We start from the raw sequence: 14,232 nt of genomic DNA, 5'->3' as shown, positions 1-14,232 counted from the left end.
GTGGCTCATGCCTGTAATCCCAGCACTTTGGGAGGCCGAGGCAGGTGGATCACCTGAGGTCAGGAGTTCGAGACCAGCCTGACCAACATAGAGAAACCCCATCTCTACTAAAAATACAAAATTAGCCAGGCGTGGTGGTGCATGCCTATAATCCCAGCTACTTGGGAGGCTGAGGCAGGAGAATCCCTCGAATCCCAGGAATGGAGGTTGCAGTGAGCCAAGATTGTGCCATTCTACTCCAGCCTGGGCAACAAGGGTGAAACTCTGTCTCAAAAAAAAAAATTAGGAAAAATTATAGGTCTAAATTTAAACCAAATACAGTATCCTCTAACCTCAACAACTAACCTATCTATAGAATGTAAGTTTAAATGACAGAACTTTAAGCTTCTGATTGAGTTTAGCCAGAAAAATCCTTTGTTGTGCAAAATGTTTCTGGTCCAACTGCACTTTGGGCACAAAAGCAAATACAAACGACTGTCTTTGAGGACTGAAGGTCTTACCATCCCCAAAGCACCCCCACCCCCTGTCCGCTTTCGTTGCCAGCATCTGTGGTACAGGCAGCTGGGTAGACCCCTGCTACGAATCTCACCCCAGACGTCTGTGTGCAAATACCAGGCTTCCTCATCAAGTCTCTAATGAGGCCATACGTTGTCTTGTCATTTATCTCTGACTCAAGATTGGAAAATATTTTAATTCCAATTAATTTAGGGTTCTAGCAAATGATGCTTTTCACTGTGGCATATTTTACATTTATCAGGACTCATTCAAATCCAGGGACACACAGTAGAAAATGTGCTTCATTTTCCACATATTCCACTTATTTAAAATGCTACCTCTCCCTCTCTTTCTGATGATCACCACATTGCTCATCAGATTATCTGGATAGAAAGGACCCTCACACAGGGGGAGGTGCCAGACACCAGGCTGGGCAGTCAAGGATGTGACCCAGTGAGGGACACAGGCTGGACTTGCTTCTCGAGGAGCTCAGCACACTTGACCTGCTGCCCCTCAGTGGGTGGACCCAGGAGTGGTGCAGTGAGCAAGCTGCACACCACAGTCGACCCGAAGGGTGGCTCCCACAGCCACAGCACAGGTGCACCAACCAAGAACACACAAGCCAGGAGAAAGTCCTGACTTTTCCACCTGACCCAGATGCCCAGATGCCAGGCTGTCTGTCCTTCCCAGCACACCCCGCCATGGCACGTTCAGGCTATCTGTACTTTCCAGCACGCCCCTTCATGGCATGCTCTGTACTAGCACCAAGGGCTCCCAGCACCTTGAGCTGCACCCCAGGCCTCGCCCTTGGCCATGGACACCAAAACTTACAGGAGCCAAGTGGGCTGTGTGCCCCTGACAGCAGCCGTACAAGGCTTGCAGAGGGGCCACAAGCTGCCTCCGTTTTCTGCAGTTGGCTCTGAGGAAATCCTATTGTTTTTTACGGTGGAGACAGCTTTATGTCCGCTTTGAGCCCCCTTCTACTTTAACTGTTGACCAGGCTGGCGTGAGCACAGGGAGGTGCCCATCAGCCTTACCAGGTGGTCACAGGCCGGCTGGAATGCGTTGGTCCCACACACGTAAAGGGAAGTGGCACTGAGTGGCTGCAGCACCCGGATGTAGTTGAGGCACTCTGTCTGCAGGGAAGAGAAATGCACCATTAGCAACCGTCCAGCCCAGATACCCCCCACTATTCAAACTGCTCACCTCGTTCATCTCAGAGGCAGAGACCCACATTCACCAACACCAGCTCACACGTGGCCCCAGGCCAACGAGACATGTGTGCATTCTCAGCCTTGTCTTGTCATCTAGACCCTCTGCAGCTCCTCTTCACACACTGGCCTGTTCTCCTACAGTGGGAGGTTCACTGAGACCCCAACCCCACCCCTAGGCAAACCTAAAGCTGAAACTGGCCTAAGTAATTGTGTCTCTGCAGTGTCCACAGGCTGTTCAGGTGCCAAGCAGGATTTTGTTTCAGTCCCTAATTGATACTCAGCAAAGATGTGGTGACTAAAAAAAAACTCAATGAATGCTTACCTCAAATCTTACTGGGACACCCACTGTTGAGAGCAATATATTTTACTCTTGCTAAGTACATGGACCACTTGTTCTGTTGCCAGGCCTGGAGCAGTGTCTACCCTACAGAATTTCCTCTTTGTTTCTGGAGACCCCACCCTGCCTCCCACTTGCACAGAACTAGGAACAGTGATTCTAGGTCTACCCAACCCAGGGTCCCAGTCCAGCCCCCAGGGGAGAGGCTACTAGGACAGCCTGGAGCCCGGCTTGGCATCAGAAAGGCCCAAGCAGGAAAACAAAGATACCATTTCAGAACTCACTATTTTAAGCTAAAAGTACTTGCATTACATGTGCTATAGAGTCTGAAATTATCCCAGATTAGGAGATCTCTTTTTGCTTGACTGTTTTTAAAGTGCTTGGAAGTAATTCACTATTGACCCCAACGCACCTGCACACCCCCGGAAACAGGAGCTACACTGTGCTGCCTGCTTTTCCTCTCATTTCCTAAACTAACTTTGGATTCAGAGACAAACACTTCAGTGCAAGTGTTTGGCATTTTGCTAAGAAAGTTTAGCAAAGACTTCCTTGGGTTTTCTTTCTTTTCTTGCCGTTAACTCAGCTTGTCTTGACCGTCATTGGGGAAGACTGCCCAGCGCCACGTAGGGACATGACGGCTCAGAGGGTGGCAAGGACAACCTAGAGCTGCAGACAGGAACGAGTACTCGGTCCAGGGCTCCCTGAATGAGCACCACACCCAGGGGCCTGAGGGACTAAAGGGACGGACGTGTGCCAAGAATCCAAAAGTCCCAGCGATAGAGAAAGGAGCCAGAGAAAGTCTAGGCAGACAGGGGCAGGTCCCTGGCAAACCCACCTGCAAGCCAAAAAGCCTAAAGCCTGCGGCCCAGAGTGAGAACTTCTATCCCTGTTTTCCCGCTCTCTCCTGATTGATTCTTTCTGAATAACGTCTTTTTACGATCAAATGTTGCCTTTTCCAAAACTACCTACAGCCCACCCTGCCCCTCATCCTGTGCCTATAAAGACCCCAGACTCAGCTGGTAGAGAAGAGAAGGTGCTGGACTAGAGAGAGGCGATGTGACTTCAGAGGGATGGCTGGACTTTGGAGAAATGGCTTAACTTTGGAGAAGAGCTGGCCAGAGCCGGCCAGACTTCAGGGAAGATTATTTGCTCGTTCCGTTCCCTCTCCAGCTCCCCTCTCTGCTGAGAGCCACTTCCATCGCTAAACAAAATTATCTGACTCCACCATCATTCAAGTGTCCATGCGACCTCATTCTTCTTCGATGCCGGACAAGAGCTCAGGACCCTGAGCCTGTGTACTCAAAAAAGGCTGTCATACTGGCCCTTTGCCCTCACTGGCAGAGGGCAACTGTCCCATGCAATGAGGCAAGGGGCCCACTGAGCTTATAACACGCCACTGTCCATGGAGAGCAGAGATAAAAGAGCACTGTAACACGCCCTCTGGGGCTGGCGGGGGTCACAGGCACCCCACCCTGGGTGCCACCAGCAGGGCCCACACAAAGCCTGCTCCTGCTGGCACCCAAAATAGCCGGCCAGATCCCACACTCGCTCACTCACGTGCTCCCTCCTGCAAGAGGTTGAGCACAGCAGGCCGAATAAATGGGAGATCTCTGTCGCAAGTCCAATGAAGGGGTTGAGAAAAACTGCATTACTAGCAACTCCTCCAAACCTAAGGCCTCTGGGTGCAGGGAAGCAGAACAAACCCTGAATTGCTACACCATTCACCAGTGGGCTTCAGAAGTCGTGTTCTGTAGTCAAAGTTTCAGGCCATCTGAATACATTCAATTCATATAAACTTTTAAAAAGTATTTCTCGGCCGGGCGCGGTGGCTCAAGACTGTAATCCCAGCACTTTCTGAGACGGGCGGATCACGAGGTCAGGAGATCGAGACCATCCTGGCTAACATGGTGAAACCCCGTCTCTACTAAAAAAAATACAAAAAATACTAGCCGGGCATGGTGGCGGGTGCCTGTAGTCCCAGCTACTGGGGAGGCTGAGGCAGGAGAATGGCGTAAACCCAGGAGGCGGAGCTTGCAGTGAGCCGAGATCCGTTCACTGCACTCCAGCCTGGACAACACAGCGAGACTCCGACTCAAAAAAAAAAAAAAAAAAAAGTATTTCTCAAAGGCCAGCTATGTTTGGCACCTGATTTGAGAAACCCAATCTCGATGCTCAGGAATAGAGGGATAAGCTCCAAGATGTATCACAACAAAACCAAGCCCAGCAGAATGAACAGAGTCTGGAGAAAAGACAGGCCTGCACTGCAGGAATCCTGGCATTCAGTAGATTAAACCAACCAAGAAATACTTGAATGGGATTTTTTGTAGCTTGCAAAAGAAATTACCTGTTTTGATTTCCCCTTTTCTGCACATTTTGCTTTTTTGTCTTCTGAGACCTTCCAATACACCTGTTGGGAGAGAGTCCACTTCAGTGCATATTCTTTTAAAGAGATACTAGTATGAAAATACACAAATTTAAAAACACATGATAGAGTTTAGAGCCTAGAGGTTTCTCCTGAGAGGATCAATTCTCAGACTGCAAAGGAAGTTCAGAGAGCAGGGGAGCGGCCTGGGGCCTTCATGAACATCCTCACTGTGATCCTTATCCTAAAACCAGTGGAGCCTCGAAAACCAGCTCCCAAATTTCCATCACTCACCATAAAACAGCAGCAAAAATCAAGCTAGTGAAAGTGGAGAAAATAAAATCGTCAAAAACCTAAACCGTAAGTATTTTCAAACATCGAAGTGGGCGTTTTTTTTTTTTTTTGAGACGGAGTCTAGCTCTGTCGCCCAGGCTGGAGTGCAGTAGCACAATCTCGGCTCACTGCAAGCTCCGCCTCCCAGGTTCACGCCATTCTCCTGCCTCAGCTTCCCATGTAGCTGGGACTACAGGCGCCTGCCGCCACGCCTGGCTAATTTTTTGTATTTTTAGTAGAGACGGGGTTTCACCGTGTTAGCCAGGATGGTCTCGATCTCCTGACCTCGTGATCCGCCTGTCTCGGCCTCCCAAAGTGCTGGGATTACAGGCATGAGCCACCACGCCCAGCCCCAAAGTGGGCTTTTTTCCATCCATTCAAAGTGACTCTACAGGCCAGGTGTGGTGGCTCACACCTGTGATCTCAGCACTTTGGGAGGCTGAGGCAGGCAGATCATCTGAGGTCAGGAGTTCGAGACCAGCCTGGCCAACATGGCAAAACTCCGTCTTTACTAAAAATACAAAAATTATTTGGGAGTGGTGGCATGTGCCTGTAATCCCAGCTACTCAGGAGGCTGAGGCAGGAGAATCTCTTGAACCCAGGAGGCAAAGGTTGCAGTGAGCCGAGATCGCACCACTGCTCTCCAGCCTCATGTGCCTAGGCAAGAGAGTGAGACTCCATCTCAAAAAAAAAAAAAAAAAAAAAAGTGACTCCACAGTCCAGTTTAAAAAAAAAAACAAAGCCTCAATATTCACTGTATCCGTGGAAAGGGAGAATTACAATTCCTTAAACTTGCACGTCAGCAGCAGGAGAAAGTGATGAACTGACACCACCAGCTCAGTTCAGGCACCGTCTTAGTAAGATCCACGTTCCTACCACCTCTTCTTTCAAACCAGGGACAATTCGTGATCACAAACTGCCAGGGGGTGGGAGTCTTAGCCCCTTGCCCTCCAAAGCCCCCACAGGATAGAGAGACAAAAGGAAAAGAACAAAGGCTTCTATATCTATCCCTGCCTCACCTTCCACAAAATGCCCTATCTCTCTCTGTGATATTCCATAACTAATGCAAAAGAAACCAGTAACCATACATTTTTCTCCACCAAGAGGCTTGTAGTGGGTGTCAGGACTCAGAGGTTAGGAAGCACACAGGGCGTCTAGGAGGGAGAGTATGAGGAGAGGAACCCCACTTTACGTTTCTAACTAACTCAGTGGCTTCCTGCACAGTACCCAGGCAGCAGACACAGTACTAAGGGAGTGTCATTTCATAGCACTGAAAATCCTGATAGGGGCACACAAAAGCGGAACAGAGTCCCATTTAAAATAGCAACTTCCTTCAGCATTTAAAGTACACATGATTTCATCAACTTGCAGGAAATGCATAAGGACAAGGGACCATACACTTCAACAGACCCTTGATCACGTTTGCAGGGATTTTCACTGATGGGGGTCCCTTTATTTTTTCTTTTAAGTATAAGAGGTCCCCAAGCCTCTTCCCAACCCTGACGGACCACCATGGTGTCATTAACAGAGCAATGGCTGGCTGTCACTGAACACCTGTGGGGCCAGCACAACCACACTGTCCACAATTCCCCCAAGACTGAGTGTGAGTCTGTGTGGTCAGGAAGGCGCTCAGAGGAAGAGAATTTAACAGACATGCAAAGAGTAAGAGCTGAGTGAGGTGAGACCACCACATCCTTCTGCTCAGAGTGCCTCACAGTGCTAAATACTTTGTCTTTGTTTTTTTGAGACAGGGTCTCGCTCTGTTGCCCAGGCTGGACTGCAGTGGCATGATCTCAGCTCACTGCAGCCTCGACCTCCTGGGCTCAAGTGATCCTCCCACTTCAGACTCCCAAGCACCTCAGACTCCCAAGCAGCAGACTCCCAAGATCTCAGCCACTACACCTGGCTATTTTTTGTAGTTTTTGTACAGACAGGGTTTCGCCATGTTGCCCAGGCTGGTCTCGAACTCTTGAGCTCAAGTAATCCGTCTACCTCGGCCTCCCTACAGTGTTAGGATTACAAGGGTGAGACACAGCACCCAGCCAAATACTTGTTTTCAGAGCATAATGCTCAGAGCTCATTTATGTGTCAAACAGAAATTGAGAAATAAGCTAGACCCTGGAGATGAAAACAAAAAGAGATCTGGGCAGAAAATGTCCAACATGAACCTGGAACAGATTCCAGAGAGCAAGAAGACGACCCCATACCGCGAGGTCTCAGGAGCCAACCCAAACAGGCTGCTGCTGGCCGTGGATGCGACAATTTGAGCATGCAGCAGGGATTTCCCTGTGATGGGCCAAAGCAGAGCAAATATGTTTAAATCTATGACTTCACTGTGACACAAAAAATCAAAAACTCATTCTTGCCCTTCAGAGGGGAAACTGACTCATTAACTCATTGAAAACTGGTAAACAAAGGCAAAGATTCCAAGCATCGATTCTGCATTTCCCAAAGGAACTGGGACCTCTACGGACCAAAAAAGCTGGTGATGGGCACTTCCCCTTTTATCCGATTTCCAGCTAGCAAGTGGAGAAAGAGAGGTAGCATCAGAACATTGCGTTTTGCAATCTTTGATGAGAAGAGGCTCTAGATTTCGATGGTGAAAGGCCCCTGAGACTCAGGAGGAGGAACACCTGCCTCCATGGAGAAGCCCGCCTCACGTGGCCCCGAGTGGGGTGAGCCTGGACTTGAAACCCAGCTGGGGATGTCAAGACAGAGGTGCATGCTATAGACACCGTGAGTGGAGCTGGGTGTGGTGGCACATACTTACATTCCCAGTGACTCAGGAGGCTGAAGCAAGAGGATCACTTGAGCCCAGGAATTGAGGCCGCAGTGAGCTACAAATTTTAAATTCAAAATCTGATTTTGAATTTAAAATCAAATTTTAAATTCAGAATCTGATTTTGAATTTAAAATCAAATTTTAAATTCAGTTTGATTAAAAAAAAATGTTTAAAGACACTGAGGACTCAGGAGCAATGTGAAGGGTGGCTCATGGGATGGGCTGTGTAGAGTAGCTTTCTCAGGAAGGAAACCGAGGCTGGCTCTAGAAGCAGAGACTGAATGGACAGGGTGACCAGCTGCAATGGATTGGGACAGTCTGGTTGCAACATGATTCAAACTAAACATTCGAACCAACTAAACAAGAATCACCCACGAGATAGTCGGTGAAATATGAACACTGGCTGAATGGATGATGATGCAAATTTTGGAGAAGCTATTTTTGGTTATTTGCATGACAAGGGGCCCTTTCCTTTTTTTTTTTTTTTTTTTTTTTTTTTTTTGAGACGGAGTCTCGCTCTGCCGCCCAGGCTGGAGTGCAGTGGCCGGATCTCAGCTCACTGCAAGCTCCGCCTCCCGGGTTCACGCCATTCTCCTGCCTCAGCCTCCCGAGTAGCTGGGACTACAGGCGCCCGCCACGTCGCCCGGCTAGTTTTTTTGTATTTTTAGTAGAGACGGGGTTTCACCATGTTAGCCAGGATGGTCTCGATCTTCTGACCTCGTGATCCGCCCGTCTCGGCCTCCCAAAGTGCTGGGATTACAGGCTTGAGCCACCGCGCCCGGCCGGGGCCCTTTCCAATAAGAGATACCCAGATGAAGAATGTGGTGCCGGGATCTGCCTCAATGCCCCAGGAGGTGGAGGGCACTGTGGGCAGGACTGAACACCTGGCCTTGCATAAGTTGCAGTGGGTACAGGGTTCATGGAATTGCTGTCTCTGTGCATAGGTATGTTTGAGATTTCTTCAGAATAAAAAGTTCAGAAACAAAAAAAGCAAAGAGGGTGGTCCCTGGGTGAACTGCTGGTGGACACCCAATCATGGGGCTGCAAGGTCACAGCTACAGGACAGAGGCTCCAGGTAAGTCAGCCCCCAGTCCCACAGTGGGGCCAGGACAGGCTGCCCACTCAAGCCAGGCTGTGTGGACACGCAGGGGAGCCCAGGACATACCTCATGCTGCTTCTCGGAGATATTGAGTGCGTTCACAGCGAAGACCGCCTCCCGGGCGCCTATGTACAAGGTGTCCCTGTCCTCGCTCAGCAGCAAGGCTGAGTAGTTGTAGATGTCCGGCTCGTGAAACTGCACCAGGCGCACCTCTGGGATGCAAGGGCAGGGTCAGAGTGGGAGGAAGAAAAGAGCGATGGAATCATTTTTAAACCTGGGCACATCCTAGGTCCCTGTCTCAGTGACAATGAGCATATCTGGGTGTAGTCATGTCTCAGAGGCCACGTGTTGCTGCAACAGGCACTGCTGCAGTGGAGGTGGCCTCAGTCAACGGCAGACCCACAGTGCAGCCATCAAGTGCACATGGGAACCACAGCTTGAGCTCGAGCCTGGAGCTACTGTGCTCACTTTAAGACTGTGAGTCGGACATCCCTTCCTGCTCCCTCAGATCCCACAGAGTCCCAAACCCTGCTCTGCCAGATGCTTCCTGTGATGGCTCCCACCCTCTGCCCACCCAACTCTGGTCTACATGCCTTGTCATCACCCTCTGCCCACCCAACTCTGGTCTACATGCCTTGTCATCCACGGATGAGGTGTACAGGAATACAATGATTTAGGATTTTCTTATTCAGAAAAAGAATGTTTTACTTCAAAATCTTTACAAAATTTCTTTTGGAGAATATATCCATCAACCCACGCAATTCTCAGTGATCACCACCACCAACTTATAAACAGAGAAACAAGTGACGTCTCTTTGCTTATTAGGTTACTGTATCAATAGCTACTTAGGAATATGAAGATTTGAGCAATAGCTGCTTAAGAATAATATACGTGTATCAGCATTATTTTTTTTAGGACCTGTTTCTTCAACTGTCCTGACAACAATTTGAGCATTCTGACCTTGGCCTTTTACATATTACCAAGAGTCTGCTTTATTTAAGAGTCAGGTGGGCCAGGTGTGGTGGCGGGCGCCTGTAGCCCCAGCACTTTGGGAGGCCAAGGTAAGAGGATTGCTTGCGTGCAGGAGATCGAGGCTGCAGTAAGCTATGACTGTCCCACTGCACTCTAGCCTAGGCAACAGAGCTAGACCCTGACTTCGAGAAAAAACAAAGAGAGTCAGGTGTTCATGCTTTCTGTTCTAATTTTCCCATGTGGAAGAGAGATGCACACAGGCAGCAGGTCCTCTCTTGGCACAACAATGGCCTGTATTGCTAACAGCTCTTAGCCACCTGCAAGCAACAACTTGTTCAGGACCCAGGGTATAAGCTCTCACTCCACTGAGTGAGAAACCCGGGTCCCCAGACTCATACCCCAAGAGAAGAAACAACTAAAACAAAAACTAAACAGCAGCAAAGGAAAGTAGCTGGCATGAGGCTCAGCTGCACGTAGGACCAGCGTCCTCATGATGCCCCACTGTTCTCAGGCGCCTGGGCAGTCGCTCAGTGGGGCAGGTGCTTTGGCAGCGCACTGCAAATGTTACCAGGTACGAGGGAAGGAAGCTTCCTGTCGGGGTCCCCAAATTCAGAAACCAAATCAGGAGGTCTGCACGAGCCCTGCTCAGTTGCGTAGGCCTGTCTGCTCAGACAAAGTTCTCAGAGCAGAGAATCCAACAGATCACATGCCAGCATCCTCAGCCACCTGCCTCAGCATCCTAGGCAGCGGGGTCTCCGTCCCATCCCCAGCCACCTGCCTCAGCATCCTAGGCGTCCCGTTCCCAGCCACCTGCCTCAGCATCCCAGGAAATGGAGTCCCTGTCCTGTCCCCAGCCACCCACCTCAGCATCCTGGGCAGTGGGGTCCCTGTCCCATCCCCAGCCACCTGCCTCTACATCCCAGGAAGTGGGGTCCCCATCCCGTCCCCAGCCACTCACCTCAGCATCTCAGGAAGTGGGGTCCCTGTCCCACCCCAACCACCCGCCTCAGCACCCCAGGCAGTGAGGTTCCCCATCCCATGCCATCAGCACCCCTGCAGGCTTCATCGCTCACCTCTGTGCTCCCAGGTGATCCGGGGTATGGGTGCAAAAGCCATCGCTGTCCCAAACATCACTGCAAGGGCCATGAGCAGCCCCCTAATGGGGATGCACATCCTCATCAGGTAGGGGCGACCCCAGGGGCTTCAGCAGCAAAGGCTCACGGCAGCAGGTGGCCGGGCAAGTGTGCTATTGCAGATGCGGCTCAGCGCCCCAGGACCAGGGCCAGCAGCACAGCCTGGAGCTGGGGAACAGCGTGGTTCCTGAGAATCCACATTTCCCAGTTCTCCAGGAGAGGAGGGGTTGCTCTCAGCACTGCAGTGTCAAAGTCCACTGGATACTTCTTCAGGGCCTCAGAAGAAATGCTGGAAGGACATGAGAAAGAAGAGACAGGACCCGTGGTGAGTGATGACCCGCTTCTCACTGCTCTGTAGCCCCTCTGCTTGCCCTGGGTCCGCACCCGGGTCCATCTGCTGAGGAACATGGAAGGCGGCGGGGGACAAAGAGGGTCTTAGAAGTGGATAGCCCACACGGACACAGGAAAGTGAAGCCGGGGTCTTCAGGAGTCAGTGCTTCCCGCTCCTCCAGCTCCCAGCCCAGAACACAGGAGAGACACACGGAGGGGACCTGGTGTGGGGCACCCGGCAGACACACATGGCCGGCTGGCTGCCCAGCTTCCTTCCTGTGTGGCTGCTGTGTCCAGCTGGTAATGAGATGAAAATGAAGGAAGAAAACTCAGGTTTCAGTTTCCCTTAGAGACTCTGCCTTTGTAACGCTCAGTGAGGAAACGGCCAGAAAAACCAGAGGCTGCAGAGAGAGTTAAGCTGTACATATGAGTGCACATGCATGCACACACACAACATATGCATACACGTGTGCACACACATGCACGAATGTACACCTGTACAAACACACGCACGTGAGGCCTCACCATGCAGGAGTGTCTGACCTCCTGCCCCAAATGGGACTCTGCTGGCACTTCCAGTCTCACTTAAAGAAGTCTGCACCACAGAAACGGTGGTAACGCACTCGGATCTGCCCAGGAAGAAGTAGCCCTTAGTAAAAGAACAGGCTTAACGCTGCTTAGTGACACTGTGGAGCTGGTGGTGGAGGAGGCGTGCACAGGCCTCCTGGCCCCATCTCTCATGTCCCCAACATTCTCTGATGACTGCATGGCTCCTGTTCTGGTGTACCTTTGCTGGTCCCCACAGCCTAACCCGCCACAGGACTGGCCCAAGGGGGTCTAGCACCTTGATCTGGGGCCAGCTGCATCCCTGGGTTCACTCTATGAGAAAGTCCTGAGCTGGGCCCAGTGATTGGGCACTTTCACATTACACTTCTGTAAAAAGTTCACTCACAACAGCACCCTGGGACCCCTGAGTCCCTTGCTCCCCCTTCTATCCAGGAGTCCTGTGAGGGTCACGGAACAACCACACCCCTGAGCTCCAGACTCCAGAACCCCACTCCTCCCCACCACCTCTACACGCCACCTTCCACACCCAGCCAGACACAGCCGAAACGGAACCTCATTCTGCTTCCAGCCAATTCCTGCAGTCCGTGTCCTCACCTAAAAAAAGCACCAGTAGTCAGGGGCCAACCACATCTACCTCTAACTCCATCCCCACCCCCAATCCATAGATGGTGCTGGTGCTCAGCCTCAAACGCATCTGGGGCTTGTCTCCTGTCCATCTCCACCACCATCACTCATCTGAGCAATGCTCACCTCTCATCCTGGCATCTTCAGCAGCCTCCTACTCCCTTACCTCATTTTCGCTCTTGCTTCCGTGGTAGAGATCACTGGCTTCCTGCCCCAGCATCCACGTTCCTACACTCTCACTAACAGAATCCCGAGGTTACTTGGGTTGGCAGTGTGCCCAGCTCACTACATCTCCCAGCTTCTCTGGTGATAGTTCTGGCCAAAGAACTGTACGTGAATTTATTAGATGGCAATTCCAGGAAGGAGGCTGATTCAGCTAGCAATTCCCTCAGTCCTTCCTGCTGCTGCCTGGAACCAGAATGTGATGGCTGGAGCTCTGGCAGCCATGCTATGAACATGAAGACAAAAGTCTCATTCTAAGAATGGCCAAGTGAAACCCACAAGAGCCTCTGTGACCCTGATAACATAATGGAGACTTTGCACTTGCTTTCTGCTGTCCATTTATTAGCAAGTCTATGCAGACTTGCTAATAAAATTGTTAATCTCTTTAAATTACTTGCTTGCAGATTTTTGTTACCAACAAATACCATTCCAAACTGATACAACCTCCCTCCAATCCACTGCCACAAAGTAGCAGTGGCCAGAGTCATGCTCTTATCATAAATCAGATCATATCCTTTCCCCATGTGAAATGTTTCAACAGCTTCTCATCACTCAGAACAAGGCCCACATTTTTCATCACAGCCAGCAAGGCCATGGACAACCCTGCTCCACCTCCATCCAACTGCTCCTCATCCACATTCCCTCCACTGCACTGTCCTGGCTACACCTGAACACACAGAGCTTGGCCCCTCTGCAAGGCTGTGCAACAGCTGTCTCTCCTGCCTGTCAACACCACTTAGAACATTTCCAGATGTGTCTGTTCTGAAGCTGCCGGTCTAAATCCCACTGCACAGTCTCATTCATCTAAGAGGCTTTTCCTTTGTTTAACTGATCAGTAATTAGCAGTGGCTCCCAAAAGCTGCTCCACTTTGAGCTCCCAAACCAGCTTCTACATAGACTCCCAATGAAGAAGACTCAATAAATTATAGGCTCAGCTCTTCTGAATTCCAGGCACATTTGCAGTTCCTTCCCATAATGGTGTCACTTTTTGTTTGCAAACCAGAAGTAGACCTACTTGGCCTACAAAGTTGTTGTGAGAAACATCTGCTAAATGATTATTTAGCAGATAATCATATTAATATGTAATTAATCAATTAACATCTGATCATGTTTATTACATTAATCATGTTATAGATCTGACAAATCCGAATGGAGCTCATGCTACGTCTGGAACAAACCAGGCCTGGCCCCACGGAACCCACACCCTGGAATGGGACTGCGTGAAAGCAACCAGCCCAGGGCCTGGCACACAGAAACATCCTATGCCCCTCCAGGGTCCTGCTGCCCTTGCTCTTCTCAGTCCTCATTGCATGCAACGACATGGGAAAGGATGGTAACAGTGGTGACAAGCTGTCCACAGTCCCTCAAGAGAAAAGCTCCCATTAAAAACCATCCACCCCTCCTTTTGGAGCAATGATCCCCTGGCATTTTCAGGATGCTTTCTTTCTCCCGTTCCATGTAACAAACGTCACACAGCCAGTGAGAGCCAGAAGTGACAGCGTGGCCAGGCTGCCCCATCCCTTAAAGCAGAAGAGGATGGCACACTCGCACCGTGAGAGACCTCACGCTGGCTCCCACGCCACCAGAGGAGGAGGAGGAGGCAGGCCTGCGGCAGGCAGGGCCTCAAGGAGGGTTCTAATCATACATGCAGCAAGGACACCAGTGGCCTGGTCCATGTGCTGCAGTCCCAGCCCAGTGAAACCCAATGAACTGACACTGGCTCCTCCAAGCCACACCCAGCCCCAGGTCCCAGCCAATGCCAA

At 50.6% G+C, this 14,232-nt stretch overlaps 1 protein-coding gene across 8 annotated transcripts in view; it reads right to left on the bottom strand.

Annotated features, from left to right (window-relative positions):
• Nucleotides 1-14,232, bottom strand: part of SEMA4D (semaphorin 4D) — a 138,948-nt gene that overhangs the window by 33,181 nt on the left and 91,535 nt on the right. For all 8 annotated transcript variants that reach the window (XM_033236861.1, XM_033236862.1, XM_033236863.1 and 5 more), the window contains 4 exons: nucleotides 10,667-11,015; nucleotides 8,688-8,833; nucleotides 4,391-4,453; nucleotides 1,533-1,631 (listed from right to left, as the gene is read on the bottom strand). In XM_033236861.1, coding sequence (XP_033092752.1) covers nucleotides 1,533-1,631; nucleotides 4,391-4,453; nucleotides 8,688-8,833; nucleotides 10,667-10,772 — 414 coding nt within the window. In that variant the 5' untranslated portion in view covers nucleotides 10,773-11,015. The remainder of the gene's footprint in view (nucleotides 1-1,532; nucleotides 1,632-4,390; nucleotides 4,454-8,687; nucleotides 8,834-10,666; nucleotides 11,016-14,232) is intronic.

This window comes from Trachypithecus francoisi, unplaced genomic scaffold, assembly GCF_009764315.1.
Source record: "Trachypithecus francoisi isolate TF-2019V2 unplaced genomic scaffold, Tfra_2.0 Lachesis_group16, whole genome shotgun sequence".
NCBI classification, from domain to species: Eukaryota; Metazoa; Chordata; class Mammalia; order Primates; family Cercopithecidae; genus Trachypithecus; species Trachypithecus francoisi.
The sequence above is the reverse complement of the archived record's forward strand: the minus strand, read 5'-3'. Positions and strand labels throughout refer to the sequence as shown.